Consider the following 19,025-nt stretch of genomic DNA (forward strand, 5'->3'; position numbering starts at 1 on the left):
GGGCCCGCCCCTCCCCGCCGCCAGGGGCCGCTGCGGGCGCTGCGCGCGGCAGGCGCTGCCGCGAGCGGAGGGGGCGGGGCGGGGCGGGTGCTGCCGCGCGCCGAGTTTCCGTTGAGCGGGCCGGAGCCGCACGCGCTCGGGGCCGCCGCCATGAAGCCGGTAAGAGGCTTGGGGGGGAATGGCTGCCGGGACTGGGGGACGCGCCGGAGCCGGGCGGCGCGGCGGTGCCTGGGCCCCATGCGGCTCCGCGTGTGGCTGCCGGGCGCGCCCGGCCTGGGCCGACATGGCCGCGGCCGGGCTGCCGGCGGCGCTCCTGGGCTGAGGGTCTGCTGTCCTGCGCTGGCTGCGCATCCCTCCGGGCAGAGCAGGTGTGCCGTGGCTTTAGGCAGTAAGATACGAGAAAGCTCTTAGTGCTGGAAGGGCAGGTGGTAAAATACAGCAGTGTCAGTTACATACGTTATAWCGAGGAGAATAGGCGTTTCAGCAGAGAGCAGGATGTCTGGAGAGAAAAAGCCGAATTGGAAGGGTCGTTTAGGTAGATGGTAACCTTAGCTGTTCTGGCTTACGGTTTTATGTGGATGGTGTAGAGACAAGGGTCACCTTTGGAAAGGCCTTGTGAGGAGGCTGAGGATTTGACCAGCAGTATTTTCAGAGGTCTTTTAGAATCAAGAGGTGACACTTCTGGAGTTTTCATATTCTCAGCCTTCACAAAAACGAACCACAGCAAGTCAATGCTGTGGTCACTGGTGCTTAAGGTAAGCATTTTATTCAAGTTCTTCATAAGGAGATCACAATAAAAATAATGGTTCACGGCTTCATTCAGGCCTGGAGTGTACCGATGGTATCTAGGGTARTCTGTGGATTGCTTCTGTCTCTTCAGCTCTTTCCCCAAAGCCACGTCTAAAGGGGTAGACTGAAGGTGAACTGACAAAAATTCCAGACCTGACTGCTCTGTGCTGGTCCAGTCTCTTGTCTCCTTGCTGAGGAGTCACTTCTTCCCTCACTAATGCTAAAATTATGGCCATTTTTTTCACCAGTCCCTACCTTCCTATGCCCCTTACTACATAAACCACGTCTGTTTCCAGGATCCTGAATGCTCTTTGGAGCATTTTGTATTTTTTGGTCTAACGTGCTYGAACTGATCTGTGCATCTGGGATTTCCTCTTATCCTCCTTCCCCTGGCCACGGTGGCTCCATGGACGTGGACACCCATATCCCATTCACAGCTGCTGCATCGCGCAGTTGTGGGAGGATAGAGCCCCAGCTCAGCACTGAAGTGTGCTGCATCRGGATGTTTGCCTGAGGCTGTAGCCTTGTACCAGAGTTCCTGACCTTACTCTGTGCTGGGGAAGAGCACCATCATGAAGAAAGACGATGGTGCTTGGGAGTGTGTGGGCCAACGAACTGTATCCTGGCTATTTATTTGCCAGACTTTGAAAATCTGTGTTTTTTATCTGTCTAAAAGTGAATGGATATTATACTTAGTAAAAGAATATTTAAAGAACGCTTTCTGGCTTCTCGTAACATAGTTGGCTAAGCTTAGAGCTGAGGATACCATTTGGAATCAAGAAACAAGTTGTTCAGCACTGRTGGAAATACGTGCTTGGTGAGATTTAAAACAGTAAAATTAAATTTTACAAGGGCTATGAACAGGTCAGTTACTTGTATTTTCTGTTTGTTTCCTAGAGAAAAAACATAAAACGAGTTCCCAGTTTTCGTAAGTTACTGAGAACGAGTAAAATAAAACTCGACAACAAACTAAAGAATAAACAATATAAGCAGCAGAGTGCTGCTAAGAAGTATCGAAAAGAACAAAAAAAGCTAAGGCAGGCTGTCAGAGATGCTGTCTGTAGAAAGCCTGTTCCATTGGAGGAATACAAGAAAAAAACAGTTGGTAAGTATTTGCATGTTAGGAGCAGTGAATTTATTAACTTTTCAAAWTTTTTTCTTAGTAGAGGAACGCAAAAGCGTGAGGGTTTCTGATATCCTACTACTTTATGTTGTAAAATTRTTTTAAAAAATTAATATAGGATGCACAAATAATTGCTTTCATAACTTTGTGAAAAACACAAAGTGTAGCCATTCTGGCAACAAGATGTGACAGATAGAGGTAGTAAAACCGTGTTTGCTGTCAGCATTGTATGTTTCAATAAAGGGGCAGTTTTAGGGGATGAAATTTTTGGCCTAATGTTTGTGAAGATTGATGAGATCAAGGTTAAAGTAAGGTGTAAAATGACCTGCCAGATGTAGGCAGGATAGGTTTCAAGTTTAAATATATTAATTTGTATATGTTGTCTTCTAAAAAGCTGAAAAACGAGAGGAAGAGGAGGAGGAAGATGCTCTTCCACTGGACATGATGGATGAGGATGACTTGAAATTAATGGAAGATTTGGCTCAAAAAGCATCATTTTTAACCAGAGATCTTTCTTCTAAGTGAGTATTGTTGTGATGCCTACTTTTCATAGTAATTCAGCTTTGCGTGGTTAATATGTAATGTAACGCGTTTACTAGGAGGTCGCTTTCGGTCAATTGTTTCTTTGGMGTTCCAGTTCAGCTCTTTCTTTCTGTCAGGATAGTCTGTATTAGTATATTAATGCCTTAAGGCTACAGTCGCCTGCCCTCTCTGAGTATCTCAGGATATTCTTTCTGCAGAGTATTCACTCCTGTGAGATYGCTAACCGTGAGAGAAGTAACATTCCTCAAACTCAGAAAAATGTTTTATTCTACATATGGTATGTATTTGACAGAGTGTTCAGGTCCTGTCATGGGCTTTCAGCCACTTTACGTCTTGCTTTGCAGATTGAAAAAAATGCTCTGGAGATCATGTCTTAAAACATACAGTACTAAAACGCACACACACACAAAAAAGTTATTTCCAGTTTTCTGGTAAAAAGTGTGAGGAAGAGTTAAAATGAAAAACAGCAAAGGATGGTGCTTTATCCTTTAGTGTTAAAACATATAATTCTACAGAGTAGTACAGAGTAGATAGATGACTGTTTAAAATTACTAACTTGCCTTTTTTTTGATGAGGGAGAGGAGACTCTGGATGCCTAACCTCTATAAGGGGCTTTTAATTTTCTCTGTAAATTTCAGTTTTCCTTAGTCATGAAACAGTTTTTTTCAGACTGAACATTGAAATGAGCAAAACTCATTGTTCACTGTTTTTAAGAAAAGAGAGGGAGTGTATCTTCTAACTTTTTTTTTAGTCAATCTGTGGCAAATTAACTTGTTAATGCTGATTATAGTTATTAATAACATAGGCTAGTTTCTAAGGAAATTAATAAGGCTGTGCTGAGATCTTTATGGTTGCCATTTTGTCTCTCTGTATTTTACTTTTTTTTCAAAATTTTTAATATTTGGGCCTGAAATAATGTTTTCTAAGGGTGCTTGCCCTTGTCTGGATTCATCACTGTTGCCTTACTTTGAATGGCCCCTTAGTCCCTTGCTGCTACATTAATGGGAGCAGTGCCATCTCAAAACCAGCTAGTGCTACTGCTTCCAGGTGTCCTTTATAACACARAATTTCTTGTGTTTTCACAGCAGGTGTATTTTTGGAATGCTCAGTTGATCAGTCACAGATGTGCAGAGGTCTTGTGCTCACTGCATAGCGTTTGGGCACATAGGAGTGTTTGATCTGCCCAGGAATGGCAAAGCTGATGTGCTGGCCTTACAGTGTGTGAGCAGGACAACTGTGCCATGCTTACTGGGCAGACTCACAGTTTTATGAACTTAATTCATTTATGTGTGATTTTCCTTTCTGAAGCCAAGCAGTTGCTCAGCTCAGGGCTTCCAGAGTTCTTCAAATGTGCCTAGTTGAAACTCTGCCTCTTACAAAATCAAAAGCAGCTGTTCCYGTTATAGGACAGAGGAGGGGGAGAGTATGTAATCACATGGCTCACTTCCACAGAATGATTCTTCATCACTCCTGGCTTTTAGTTTTTTAATTAAAAAAAAAAACAAAACAAAAAAAGAAACAGATAACACATTTCAGAGATGTGCCTGTACTGCAAASGGTTACACCTTTTACTTAGATTTTTCTAAAAAAAATCATTTAACTAAATCGATGTTTTTTGCTTGCATGTTTACACTCAGTTTACACTGATTGAGACTGGTTCTGGCATGGTCAACACACTGAAATATTCCATGTAATAAGATCAACCATCATTAGTTTTTCTAATCGTGAACACACAATCCAGCTGTTATACTGTCATATATGGTTCATGTCTAATTAGATGGTTAATTGACTTAGTTTGCTTTATATTGTTCAGTGAACCGGTTCACATCAAGAAACGAAAACGTGAAAGTGTAATTGACAAATATGAGAAGATGCCGAGAMGCATGCAGACTGAGCCAGAAAAAGAACTCATTCATCTGCTGCCCATCAAAGACAAAGGTGGTATTATTCCTCAAACCATGGAAAAGCCAGGTAAGACACAGATCCTGGAATCATTATAGTAGCAAGGTCGTTTAAGCTGTATATTATTTATTTGTTTTTTAATTCCAAAGCATCTATTACATGCTTGACATTAGACACACTATCTTTGCAGTTCTGAATGWTGCACAGGATGAAGAGGAGGAGGATACAGAAGAAATGGAGGTAGCAGAGGGTAATAAAACATCCTGCTTATTCTTTTTTCAAAATCACTGACATTGCTGTTCTTTAAGGAAGTATATAATTTAAGTGAATTTTGTTTAGGGTATTTTTGAATATATTCAGTTCATTGTCGTGTTACTCGCAGAGCACAAAAGTGAGTCAGATCTTTCTTTCACCTATTAGAATTCCAGGGAACAGAATTTTCACAACTGGTTTCAGAATCACACTCTCTTAAAGATTACTTTGCTTTTTGTCTGGCATTGGTGTTTTCTTCAATTTTACATCGATTGTGTCATCTTTGCTAGTGAAAAGGGAAATTGGTCTTAAGGAATATACGGTGTGGTTTTAGATTTGTTATTCTGAGATAGTTTTGAAATGCAGTTCAGGACACAGACCTATGGAGGTTTTTGAGTATATACTACTGCCTTTGACATTTTTTTACTTAACATCAAATATCAGAACACTAGGAAATTTAGATTTCAGTTTTCAGTTTGTTATCTAGTGAGAGTCTTATTCAAGTAATAGTTCTAGTTCTAACTCTGCCACTTATAGGTCACAAGTTGAAGAAGGACATACTCGAAGCAAATTAATCCTCAGAAAAGGCAAATGAATGATTTGTGTTTTTAAACCAAGAAGTGAATGGTGAAAAATATGCTGCAAATTGCAAGGCACTGCTGTTTCTTGGCACAGCTTGGATCATATGTTGAGTTTATASATTATCACTGTGAAAACCATTTTCAGATTCAAAATAGATTATTTTGATAAATAAATAAATAAATTTAGATCTATTCAAAATAGATTTGGTCCATTTCTTGTTGCAAGAATAAGATTTTGGAGTGCAAGATAAAATTAAGTCCTGGTTTAATAGAAGCTCTAGCAAGGTAATTCTCCTTAAAGCTGCCTWTACTCTGGAATTGCATGTGACATTGTTGTCTGGGGTTATCATAGTACCTTTTGAAATGCAGTATCTAGAACTGTAGTTTGCAGTATGGTATTTGTTAAATGCTTTCCCCGGTGACCCTCCTCTCTAACCCTTACACTTTGTGCTAGACTCTAATGAAGAACCCCTGCCTGTCCTCACTCCTGAGGAAATGGCTGCTCAAAGAAGAAGAAAGCTGCAAGAAAGGAAGATTCACATCGCTGCTTTAGCATCTGCCATTCTCTCTGACCCAGAAAATAATGTGGGTAGTGTTTATTTGGTGTGCATTTATATAYGCCTATATTGTGCAGAAAATCAATAAATAAATGACCAAATAATAGCAAAAGCAGCAAAATGTATCACTGGAATAAGGAAAAAAGATCAGTCTTGCCCCTCCTCCCAAGGGATTCCAAACAGTGAAACTGTTGCTTTTGCCAGAAATTGGTACAGTGGTTTTGAATCCAGTGAAGATCTAGGTGACTATATCTGCTCTGTTCAGAAGTAATTGGTTTCTCTGTGAATACACGCGATTTTAGGAATAATGTTGTCAGTACCTGTTGTTCAAGYGATTTTGTTCTGATTTCAAACTTGTAACTGAAACTCAGTGTTTCGAGATATGCTATTATTTTTCTGTAAGTCTGTATAAGCTTGTAATGCCATGGTCATTTGAATGTTCCCAAAATATATATTAATTTTGTTAGATTATTTAATGTTTCAAGAAACATTGACTCGTTATGCAATGCTAAATAGAGTCTGAGTAAATGCTGAATTACTTACTTATTATAGTATGAGGCATGTTTCTTGTGGCTAACTTTTGCTGAAGTGTACATTATGTTTATAAATTGATTTGGAAGGTGGTCTGTGGCTGTCCTTGACTGCCTCTTTTCTCAACCAGATTAAAAAATTGAAAGAAATGCGTGCTATGCTGATGGAGCAGGATCCTAACGTGGCTGTGATTGTTCGGAAGTTGGTCATGGTTTCTTTGATGGAGATATTCAAAGATATTGCTCCTTCTTACAAAATTCGGCCTCTGACTGAAGCAGAAAAGGCTACCAAGGTGAAATACCAATTTTTGGAGTGTTATTAGTAGTTCAGATTGTTTTAAGTTATACCAAATACTAATACTGATTCTTTTAATACAAATTTACAATTTGGTACAAATTTGTACAAAGTTCTTGTGGAAATTTTGAAACTCTGACACTTTAGGGGGCAGAGGTTTTTGTTCTGAGCCTTTGATTCTTTTATAGTTACTTCAATAAACACGGGRCATGCGGGTGGTAATGGAGGGGAGTAGTAGTGTACAAAAGTAGTATACCAAACCTGGTATACTACTTGCACATAAACCTTTGTTTCAGACTGAAGAAACARTAAAGAAAGCAAATTATGCAGCATTGTCACCTAACTAGCACAGATTTCTGTTTATGAGCTCAATAATACGCTGAACAAATGCAGGATAACTTGATTTTTGGAGCTTTTTTAACTTTAAAATAACATCTTGTGCCAAATTTCATTTTAGTCCCTTTTAGTGAAATAGGCCTGATTCGGAAAGGCCTTCTAAGCACAGAACATGTAAGTAAGTGTTATTTTAAGTACACTTCTAGGAATGCCTGATTAGAGGAAAAAACTTCTCAGATATCTGATAYTCATTTAAAAACTTCTTTGTTGTTTTTTTGTTGTTGTTGTTGTTGTTTTGCAATGCTGGTTAATTTCAGTATTTAGCTCTCCAAATAAAATTTCATTTGTATTGTGTTTACAGGTTAAAAAAGAAACTCAGAAACTAAGAGAATTTGAAGAAGGCCTTGTAAGTCAGTACAAATTCTACTTGGAAAATCTGGAACAAACAATTAAAGGTAAAGTCAGCACTTCACATTTTTTGTAGCAAAAGCAAAATTGTTTGCAACGCAGTTTACCTTCTGTGATTGAATGAATGTTGCTACCTAAGCCTGTCTTTCATACTAGCACTTTCATATGAGTGTGTAGAAAACTGCAAAAACTAAAAATATAAATTGTAGAAGCTCTCCTACATTTTGCACAATAATAACTAAAAAAAATACTATTTTGTGCAGACTGGAAACAAAGGAAGCTGAAGAAAAGTAATGTCATCTCATTAAAAGCATATAAAGGTCTAGCAGAGATTGCAGTGAAGTGCCTGTGTGAGCTGCTTGTGGCTTTACCTCACTTTAACTTCCACAATAACATTATTGTCCTGATTGTTCCGCTCATGAATGATGCATCAAAAATGGTAAGCGATTTTCTGATCAGGAAAAGAGTTCCTGTTCTTCCTGAAAATAATTTATTTCAGAACTTTATCCCACAATATCCCAGTCATGTAGCCATATCTTTTCACTATTTCACAGGCTTTGTCCACTAAGTGAATACTATCAATATTCTCGTTAGCTATTGTCATGGACTTGGCTTTACAAAAGAATTTGTTTCAATTTCCCTTTCAGATTTCTGAACTGTGCTTTGAGGCAGTAAAAAAGCTCTTTAAACAAGACAAGCTGGGCTTTGCTTCACTCGGTGTAGTTAAAGTAATTTCTGGTCTTGTGAAGGGTAGAAATTATGATGTCAGGCCTGAGGTAAGTGTCTTTCTGTTGCACTTTCCAATTTTTTTTCTGTGGTTGTTTAAAAAAATCTGAAAGTTAATGCAGGTGCTAGCTAGTGACATGCAGCATTTCATCACTCTGACAGAACAAACAGGAAGTTTAGAAGTAGGCTGAGCCAGAGAGTTAAAAGGAGAGGTATTAGGCAGGGGAGAGAGACTGGGAAGAGGAGAGCACATCCAGACAGAGATATGGGAGACTTGAAGTGAGACAGAGAAATGGAGGAAGARTTAGAAATAGACACTGCTGGGAAAGGGACTGGGAGCAGAGTTGAGCAATAGCTATGGAAAGGAACGTGAAAGAAATAAAAAGAATGGAATCCAGGATTTCGTAGACTCTCTATTCCTGTCTTGTGGATCATCTTTTCCTTATTTTATTTTACTGTAGGTCTTAAAAGTATTTCTTTACTTAAGAATTAAGGAAGTAGAATTAAAAAAAGACTCAGAAGACATTGCACCAAAGAAAAAGTTCATGACTTACAAAGAGAAAAGAAAAAATCTTTCAAGAATGCAAAGAAAGGTATGACTCGTGCTTTCTCATGCTGTGTTTTAATGGATTTAGGTAGCAAATTGTTCTAGCAGTGACTGCACTTCCTTTGTTGCCACTGTTAGCTCTCAGCATCAGTAATTAGTGTTTTCACTGTACTCAGAGCATTCATAATGTTCTGCAGGGAATTTAATTGATCTTCCTAATTTTGTTTTCATCTTTGTGCTCTTTCTGGTTTTGATAATGCTTTCAATTCGTTGTTTTTGTTGGCTGCTGGGAAGGGGCATATATAAGAAGCTGGTTATCCTGTGGCATTGCAAACTTAAAGCAACTCACCAAGATAGAAGATTTGTTTTCTAGATATGTTTGGAACCTGGATACTCAGGCTAACTGGAAACATTTAATTTACTGGAGTGACTGTCGTCTTAAAATCAACTGTATGTGTTTTCAGTGGAAGAAAGCAGAAGAGAAGCTGGAACGAGAACTCTTGGAAGCAGAAGCTTCAGAAAGTAAAGAAAAAAAGCTGAAGCTGGTAAGTAATTTAGAATTTATTTTCCTATTTTTACAAGGCAGCAATTCCTAGCCTTTTTGTTACCAAGTGTCTCCCCTCCACCTCCAATTAGCAGCATTACACACCTCTGGTTAACCATAGCAGCTTACATTTTACTTGTGCAGAAGGATAGATTTTAGTAAACAGAGCCCACTCATTGTAACCAGAAAAGCCATTTTAGCCATGCCTGTTTCTTTCTGTTCTCTGCACCAAAAGGTATTTTAATCCACAATCTTATATCCTCCAAGCGTCCTATTCCTTGCTATGTATGGTTAACAGTTATTACATAGTACCAGTTTCTCGAAGTGGCCGGTAGACAGGGGAGGAGTGGGGCTACCTTGAACTGAGGGGAAGAGCAGCTGATCAGCTCAGAGACTGTGTGGGCACAGAGCAGGGGCAGGAGGGCTTGGGCTCTTCAGCGCTGGAAGAGTGGAGTGCCAGGCCAGAGTTCAGAGGCCTGAGTGCAGGCTTGGGCTGCAAAGAGGTGGCAGCTGGGCCAGCGATGTGGCTTTTGCTGTCTGGTCTCCTGACCTGCGCGGCTCTGCCAGCCCCTGGAAAGGCACCTTGAAGGGTGGAGGGRTGGAAGACGCTGTACTGTTCCCTTTCCTGAGGTGCCTCCCTCATGTGTCTTGCCCCACGAATAGGTGTGCTGTCTCGGAATCATGGATGCTGGCCCTCCGGACTGTATTGCTGTAGTTTAATGTGATAGTACAGTAGCACTAGGAACATTTTTAATTTTGTTTAAGTGAACTGGAAATGTCTGTTTTCCATGCTTATGTATTTTCTTCTCTTTTCTTTCCTTCAGCACACAGAGACTTTGAATATTGTATTTTTAACATACTTCAGAATCTTGAAGAAAGCTCAGAAGTCTCCACTTTTGCCAGCTGTGCTAGAAGGTCTTGCAAAGTAAGAATTGAGTCCATATTCTTTTGTGTGTATTAGAGAAGATATACAGAGCTAAAGTTTTTTTGATTATATCTTTTATAAACAATGGCAGAACACTATCTCTTATGAATTTGGTGAAATTCCACTATTTCTTTGTGGAAGTATTTCCCTACTTCTAAAAACATACCAGTGTGTGATGAAATTGCCAGCATAGGATTGTTGTGATGCAAACCCAGCAGGTGTGATGTGATTGCATTATTTAAGTTTGATAACTTACTAAAGGAAATGAGCATGTCGGTAGTGCTCTATGGAATCTATGATGAGCAGTTGGAGGCTGAATTGTGTAACTGTGGGAAGACAGATTACACAACAGCATTTGATTTAGCTCCACTTTTAAGGTTTGGACTTTAGCAAGTTAAAATACTTTGACTGACTTTGCAGACAATATCTATAGCTAAAAAAAAAAAATTCCTCTGCTTCAAGGTTTGCCCATCTCATAAATGTGGAATTTTTTGATGACCTGTTGATTGTTCTTCATTCTCTCATTGCATCAGGGGTAAGTTGAATTTACTTTTCTTAAGAGTTTTCTTAAATTGAAGTTCTTCTGGATGCTTATCASTTTTGTATTCTCAGGGTTTAACCTATCGGGAGACTCTTCATTGCATTCTCAGTGCTTTCCACATACTTTCTGGTCAAGGTAAGAGCTCTTCAAAAGCATATTTTTGTTTAATAGTATCTGATAAATTAATGGAGTTAACGTGTTTATTTGGGATTATGTTAATAGGTGATGTTCTTAATATTGATCCRATGAAGTTCTACACACATCTTTATAAGACTCTGTTCAGCCTACATGCAGGTAATTTCAGATTCTTATTTTCAGTGTGTAACTAGATGTCTATTTTGCTTTTAGCGTAAACAGAGTGTTAATAAACTGCAGTTGTATTAAGGTGTTTTTTATATTTGAGTTTTGAAAAGGGTGGCTATCTGTTTTCATTCTACTTTTTCCTCAAGATGCACACTGCACTACTGCGATAGAGATACTAAAACTWTTACTGCAGGATGTAGTAACAGTTTCTATCATGTCATTGCTTTAAGGAACTCCTGGTACATGATCTTGGATTAGCTTTTATCCTCTCTTTAGACTAAGTTTTTTGACTTCTTAGTTCATTCTTTCATTGTCAATTTAAATAATTTTTTTCTGATTCTTTCTGTAATGGAGAAAAATCTCTATTTTTTCTATTCTAATTTTTTAATATATAATAGATTGTTTTCTAAAATCTAATGTTTAAAATTTTTAATTTTTATAGTTCTGTTTTTTCAAATTTTCTAATCAAATTTTCCAGTAATAATTCTGAGGCTCAATAGTTTATGAAAAAAGATACTTATAAAGTTTAAAATTCACGTAATTCTTATAAAGTTTAAAATTTACATAATTTTAATGATAATTTTTGTAAATTTATATTGAATAAGGCAGGAAGAAGGAGAAGAAACATCCTACAGTTCCGGGTAGGCTAAAGGAGATCTATGCACAATGTAGCAATTTATAAAAGATGAAACAGTGGGTGTACTTAGGGTTAAAACATTTTCTAATTTTTAGATTTTTTTGATGGAATAAACATTTGCTTATATAGGAACTCAGAAGGAAAGATGCATTGTTTCTGTTCAAAGCTGGACTAGTTTTTCCAAAAAAGAGTGTTTCTACCTGTATCACATTAGTGCTGTGTTTGAGTATCTTACACTTTCAGACTATTTCTCAGGTTCCAGCGTGCAGTCAACATCAACTGCAGAGTATTTTATGTTCCGTGGAATAATTATTTACTCTTTGTGTTAAATACCTGATTTGAGGTGGTACCAACGATGATATAGGGATTGTGCTCCAGTGCCTGGATGTCATGCTTGCCAAGCGGAGAAAGCAGGTTTCCCAGCAGCGAGCTCTTGCTTTCATGAAGCGACTTTCTACACTTGGTCTCCATGTACTTCCAAACTCCAGCATTGGGATCTTGGCAACAAACAGGATATTAATGCAYGTAAGTTCCACTTGTGGGAATTTTTAGCTTACCGGTTAAAGGTGATTGATTTTTTTGCCAAGATTCTTAAATGCTACTGAGACTGAATAAAATGGAATGAATCCTGGGTTTAAGTTTATAATTGGATGTGTAACAAAAGTAACTCAGTCCCTGTTTCCATTGCAGACATTCCCGAAGATGGACCTCCTACTAGACAACGAATCTCAAGGCAGTGGAGTTTATCTCCCAGAACTAGACGAACCAGAGCATTGCAATGCTCAGAACACAGCACTGTGGGAGCTTCATTTACTGCGGGTTAGTGAGTAGCTGAGTGGTTTGGGAAGGCCAGTAGTAAACATCTGCTAAATGTTTATATGGTTACACAATTAGAGAACAGAGATCTCTAGGCTCATGCATCAAAACTTACTACAGGAGCCTACTACATACTCCAGGGGGACAGCAGTACAGTGGTTTAGGGACCTTTCATTTGAGGGAGCTCAAAAGAGGATGTTACACATCCCTTGTGATACTACCACCSTTGATCTCAGTGCAGGTTGCCTTAACAGAGTCATTTGGAGGGTTTTTCATCTGTTAAATTCCCAGGCAGTCCAGCCCTTCTCCAGGAACAACTTACACCCTGATTCTAGCAAGGGTCTGGGGTTTGGGGAGGACTTCCTGCACCCTTCCTGTTGCCTTCTGGCAGAAGGCATTAGATTGACTGCAGAGTTAGTCTTATAGCATGCCAGCTACTAGTGARTAGGCGTATGACTGGGTGTTCTTGTTAATTTAACCTTGGAAACTGACTGATTTTTGTGTGCTCAGCTTCATGATCTAAAACAAGTGCAGAATCTTCCATCTTACTGAAATGAAAATAAATTGAAGAAACCATGGAAAAATATATAACTGCTTACCCCTCACTCAACTGCTTTTCTCCTGTGTTTCTTTCAGAGGCACTATCATCCAATAGTGCAGAAATTTGCAGCTCATCTTATTGTTGGAGCACCAGCTGAAGGCTCAGGAGCTCTCTCACCTGATYTGAGCCGAAGGTGAGCTATCAAAGAGTTTCCATTTTAAAAACAGTACCAGTAGCAATTGCTTACACTGTATTAAAGGGATCCTTGAAAATAAAAATCTCTAAACTTAAAAGATTCTGATCTTCAAAACTTACTTCCTTTGTTTTTCTGCCAGTACAGATTTTTTTTTCTTCTTCTTGTGAGACTTGTTGGCAGACTTTGACAAGGGTAAAAATCTCAGTGTGCAGKGTGCTTTCTTCCCACGGGACCAAAATAGCTGGACTTCCTCAGTAGCAGCCCTGATTTGAATATGGATCAAGATTGCTGAACTGTGGCTGTCCCTTGTTAACTGGAAACCAAGATGCAGCAGAAAGTCCAGAGAATGTTAAAACATAAGAACAGCCATCCTGTTTCAGATCAGAAATCTGTCTAACTCTGTATCTTGTCTTCAACACCGGCTGTAAGCAGATGCCTAGGGAAGAGYAAAAACAGGGCAAGCTTGTACGATACTTCCTCTGAGCAGTGTCCTAGCCTCTGACTGGTTTCAGTCCAGGGGATTTCCTGAACCTGATGTCTTGTTCTTTTAGTAACTTTCCATGGAATTCTCTTCAAAACAGTGTTCAGTGTCCCTTGAACCAGAGTGCACTTTTTGCAAATACAGCATCATTTGGCAAAGATGCTCTAACACAGCTCACTGTATTAAGAACTGCGTTCTTTTATTTTGATCCTGGTGCCTGCGTGCGTCATTTGATGTACATTGAAAAGTTCCTGCACTGGGAGAGGCAGTGAACAATCTATTCCAATATGTCATTTCTGTGCCACACGTGACTTTGCAGGCCTCTGTCATATTGTCCCTCCACCTACTATCTCTGCTCATGGCTGAAGGGATCCATCCCAGGCAGGAGCTGTTCCATATCTGTCATCATACTTGTTACCCATTCCTGAATACTTTGCATTTTGAATATTTCAGGATGAGGAGTTTAGACCTGAGAGCAGTATTTGAGATGTGGGTGATCCATGGAATTAGCATTGATGCAACAGTGCTTTATATTGCTTTCTGTTCCTTTCTAACTGCCACACAGCACTGAGGTCACAGTCTGCTGAAAGTATTTGTCATAACATCCAGATTTGGTTCCTTACATGCTCAGCAATGCTCAGGTCAGAGCCTGTTGTTTTTTATGTGAGCTGAGATTGTATGTCTGTATGTTCATTGTTTCACACTGAAATTCATTTGCCTTTTTACTGACCAGTTACTCAGTCTCCTAAGTTTTGTCCGCAGTTCTTCACAGGCTACTCTTGTTACTACCTCAGGTGATTTGAACTTACCGCTCACCATCTTCTCCAGATCCTTTCTGAGTGTGTTGAAAAGCACAGGTAGTGGCCCAAACTCTGTGAAAATACCTAGTTTCTTCCTGCAGTCGCAATTAATGTTGCATAGACTTTCGTGCTCTGTTCCAGTCTTTTTACCATTTCTTTTCCCTTGTCATAGTCTTCCCTTTTCTTCCATGGCTGCTTAGTTTTCATAAAATGCTTTGGTGAGRGACTTTGGAATTATTTAGGAAATTCAGGTAGATTGTAGGGACAAGATAACCCATATCCACATATTTTTTGACTTTTTCAAAGGTGGAGATACGTGCAGGGCAAGCAGTGAGTGCTTGGAGTTCTGGCAGGCTATGACAGAACAGCCACTTGTCTCACTTTCTTCCTCGGTGCTCCTGCTGAGTGGTAGCCAGATACTTTTTATTTTTACTTGCCATGTTTCCCAGCTGCTGGCTTCCATTTTTTTCTAGTTTATATTCATTACTCTGATGGGGGATCAGGGAAAATGGGGRAAAGAGGGTTGCTTTTGGTTAGCGGCAATATTAAAGCGTATATTCTCATTTTGGAAACGTATCTCCTACTGTGTTTCTTTCACTGAGAAAACTGTGATTGTATTATAGGCCTACTACGGAACTCTTTGAGACATACAGCATGAAAGGAATGACCTTTAATCCTCCTGTTGCATCAGTAACACCCAGAAGGAAGGTACTGTCTCTCTTTGTCCTTTTAAACATTTTATTATGTATCAATACAGTCTGTATCATCTGTTGGCTCACTATGCAGTGCCCAGGCATGAGCACACTTAGTTTGGCTTTCTGAATTCTGTACTTTCTCAGTTAAGTATTTTTTACTAACCTAAGATAGCACTGACCCTAAAAGAAGGGTGAAAAGCTATATGAATAGTTCCGTCTCCCATGGCAGCAGTTAATGTAACGAGATGAATGCTGTGGCCGTTATTTTTCTTATCTTTTGGACTCTACCATGGCTCAGTGCAGATTTCTTGTCCCTTTTCTGTCATGATGAACTRATGTTTGTTTATAAAGCACTAACAAAAAGCCAGCTTTCTTTTCCCAGTGTTGGGAGTTGGCAAGACAGCTGAATTCCCAGAGCCTTTGGTTCAGTATGTGGAAGGACACTGATCCCCATTAGTGTCAGTTTATAGCTTTAAAGTGTAAATTTGAAGGGAACAAAGAGCTAATGTGTGAAGAGGAGAAATGGGTGAACAGTTTTCACATCTTCAGTGCTGGATATGTTCCAGATGCCAACTCCCATTAAAGGTCCAATGAGTGCTGTGTCCTTCAAAAAGTRATAATTAATTCTCTTTCTTCCTAATGAAAACTCTGCAAGCTATTAACCTCAGTAGTGCCTCCAATTCATAACTCACTCACTTATGTCAGTTAAGGCATTGAGAGCACAGACTTTTTCCATTTTAGTGACACTTCTGAAAATGTATTTGTACCTAAATTCTGTCCTGTTGTAACAGCYTCTAGACATACCTGTCTTGCCAGGGTGTCACATTAGCACTTCTGACAGAACRAGGCTGGGAAGAGCAGATGGGAGGGAGGCTGTGTACTGCTTGAACAAGGAGATGCTCTTTAAGATAATGGAAACAAAGAAAGAGGAAGAYATGAGAAAAAGTAGTGACTTCAGGTGGTTGTAATGGACGTACCTAGGAAATTACCATCAAGCCTTGCTTGCTGTCTTGGCTGTTCAGGTCTTTTAACAAACTTTGGCAGTATCTGGGTGTTGCCCTATCTGTCCCATATTGACAGAAGTTCTAAATGGGAATTTGCTTTCGCTGCGCACYGCTGAGGAAGAGAGGCTCTCATTCTTTCTGAGTACAACTGAGTGTAACCTTCTGAGTATAACTAACTTCAGGTGAGCATGCATGAAGCACTTGCCCATGTGCGTGCTAAGACTTTATCAGGGAGGTATAAATCATGTGCGTGACCTTCCTTGTCTGAATGCCAGGTAAGAGCAGAGGGCTCCCTACGCCTGAGGGGGTCTCTCAAGGCACGGACGGGTCCTTCCTTACTCTGTAACACCGTCTCCTCTCACCATTAATGTTTTCACTAGCCTTTTGATCGGAGCTGCTTGGTTAAGTTTTTCTGAGCTGTTGAACAGGAAGAAGTACGTAAGCTCCTGCAGAGCTGGGGGCTGTGGCTGTGTGTAGTAGGTATTCTTTTAGAGAACAGTTTAAAACAAAACAGAAGAGCCTCATGAAAACCAAGAGCTTCTGAAGGATTATTGGATACATCACTTTGTAGCTATCCCAAAGAAACTTACTATCAGGTCTGATCTCAGGGGGCGGCTGGTTCTGTAGATCTGGTCTAGGAGGTGATCGAGGGCATGGGAGAGAAACAGGACTGCTAATTTGAGATGCTCATTGCAAATACATCCTTGCCTGGCCTGCTAATACAGCTGCTCTGCTGTGATTTTCAGGATACATTCTCACCAACGGATTCATTTCTAACTGAAGAGCTGAATGAACATCTTCAACAACACATCAGTGAGACTGCTATTCACAAACCCTTGGATTTTGCTAAACACTTAAAGGAATCATCCCTCTCATGAATATTTCTATCACATTCAGATGACTCAATTATGGGGACAGATCAGCTGAAAGAAATTTTCACTCATTAAAAGAATATAAGTAGGATTTTGCTTGACAATAGAAAAGCTTAAGAAAAAATAACAGCAGTTTTTCACACAGTTACAACACTTCTCCATTTCACCATCTAGCCTGCGTTTTCCAGATTTGGGAACCACAGTAAACTTAACTGTCATCAATAACTTTAAAAGATACGAAAACAGATCATTTAAAATTGCTTGTAACCATGTATTTTAGTATAACACTTTTGTTTACAAACTTTCTTATTTTTCTAATAGATATACAAATACACGTGTTTCTGAAAAATCATTGGATTGTGTTGATAAATGAATAGATTTTTTTGAATTTTTTACCTAGTATTGAGTTCTTTGATGCTAAAATACCTGGAGATTTGGAGTATGCGTCACACGTTTTTCTGATTTTCTTATGTCTCCTAACTGTTTCTCTTATCTTGAAATGATTTTATTTATTCTTTTTCCCAATGAAATCTCCTTGGTATTTATTAGCAAATTGAGATTACTGAATTCCAGTTCTGAAATAACTCCATAATTGAATGGTCCACAACAGCGCCTTCAACAAACCATCCCTGTCAAGAATACTGGACAAATTCAAGGTAAGGATTTTAAACTTTTTTATCTTGGCAATACAGTCTGATCCTCATTCCCAAACGCTGGTCAGTCTGGTTGTCTCAGAATCTGTGCTGGATTTCATGTTGGCTTTGTAAACAGTAAGTAAAATACAGGAAATAACTTCAGATTGAGAATTAGCCCTTATATGTATTCCATTCTATAGAGGAGGTTTTGTAATGTTTAGTGTGTGATGTGGTAGTGATGCATGTTTTAAGTTGGGCAAAGCATTTGTTCAAGGGACTAACAGCCTTACAGTAATTAGAAAATATTTCTTTTCCTCTGGAAAAGTTAGTCCTGTATTCTGATTTAGGATTCTTGGATACTTTTAGCAATAATTCACTTTGTTTTTAATAAGTGTTTTTAGTATCACTGAGACTGGTTCACCTAATTCTGAGTAGTTAAACATAAATTTACAAACAGTTTTGGAATAGGCACCTGTCCGTTAATGGATTAGAAAATACATATTTTACTATGTGGATTACAAAACAGCTTGCTTAGCACTACTGGGTAATACATAAATAAATAGCATCTTCCACTGGTTTTCTCTGGTTAGCTCTGTATTTCCATCGCTTTTGACTAACTCACTCTGACTATTCTAGTTTTTAAGTGATTGAAAAGATGGATATGATTGAAACTCTGGAAAAATCCAAGGTGATCATGTACCAGTACTTTGTCAGTTCAGGAAAGCAGAAGCAGAGTCCACATCTTAAAACCATTTATTTTTTTTTACAACATATACAAATACAAGTTTATTCTTCAAGTCAGCAGAAGGAAGATATTCCAGGTGGAAAGTCACTTTTAAAATTGTACATTTTACATAATTTCAAAACAATGTGAAGACTGGCACATAGTGATGTTGCATTGTCAGAATACTTTGACATACTTTAAGAGGCATGCACAACTAATAAGTCATTCTGAAATATCCTATGTGTATGGGAGAGAAATCTATTTACTGCTATTTATTTTTGTGTTTATTTTGCTAATTTTGCCAAACATCTAGCACTATTGCAGTTAGAAAATATTTATCACAGTCAGAAATAACTCCAGCATTGTTACATTCAGTGGGCTACCCTGAAAGTAAAATGAATTTTATAGTGGACTAGTAACACCAGGTGATGAAGAAACAATGTTAGCTGAAGCTTAGCAGCATGGAGAGCTAGAGCAGAATGAAGAGTTCAGTTTCAGAAGCTGCAGATCAACCTTTTACTGAATGTAACTCTGTCAGCAAGTTCTTCTTTCTTAAAGGCAAACTATGAATATAAGAGGATGTGTTTTTAAGGTATTTAGAAACATCCATCTTAAAGTCTTTAATTCTTTAAAAAATGATCTCTAGAGGCAGACTGCTTTCAAAAGATGGCCATTGAGATACTTCATCTATTAATATTCACAGAAATAAAGATAAAAAAGTG

The 19,025-nt window shown here is 38.9% G+C and overlaps 1 protein-coding gene across 1 annotated transcript; it reads left to right on the forward strand.

Annotated features, from left to right (window-relative positions):
- Positions 1 to 78: 78 nt before the first annotated feature.
- NOC3L (NOC3 like DNA replication regulator) lies at positions 79 to 17,296 on the forward strand. The gene is made up of 21 exons (XM_085325703.1): positions 79 to 159; positions 1,687 to 1,894; positions 2,307 to 2,433; positions 4,269 to 4,426; positions 4,548 to 4,607; positions 5,645 to 5,775; positions 6,409 to 6,570; positions 7,270 to 7,363; positions 7,580 to 7,755; positions 7,964 to 8,092; positions 8,504 to 8,635; positions 9,054 to 9,134; positions 9,958 to 10,058; positions 10,521 to 10,593; positions 10,671 to 10,734; positions 10,822 to 10,893; positions 11,883 to 12,064; positions 12,230 to 12,358; positions 12,992 to 13,089; positions 14,997 to 15,081; positions 16,819 to 17,296. Exons 1-21 carry the CDS (start codon positions 151 to 153, stop codon positions 16,948 to 16,950), a joined length of 2,403 nt encoding a protein of 800 aa, XP_085181829.1. The 5' UTR covers positions 79 to 150; the 3' UTR covers positions 16,951 to 17,296.
- The last annotated feature ends 1,729 nt before the right edge of the window (positions 17,297 to 19,025 follow it).

This window comes from Rhea americana, unplaced genomic scaffold (assembly GCF_003343005.1).
Source record: "Rhea americana isolate MKP2758 unplaced genomic scaffold, rheAme1 scaffold_122, whole genome shotgun sequence".
NCBI classification, from domain to species: Eukaryota; Metazoa; Chordata; class Aves; order Rheiformes; family Rheidae; genus Rhea; species Rhea americana.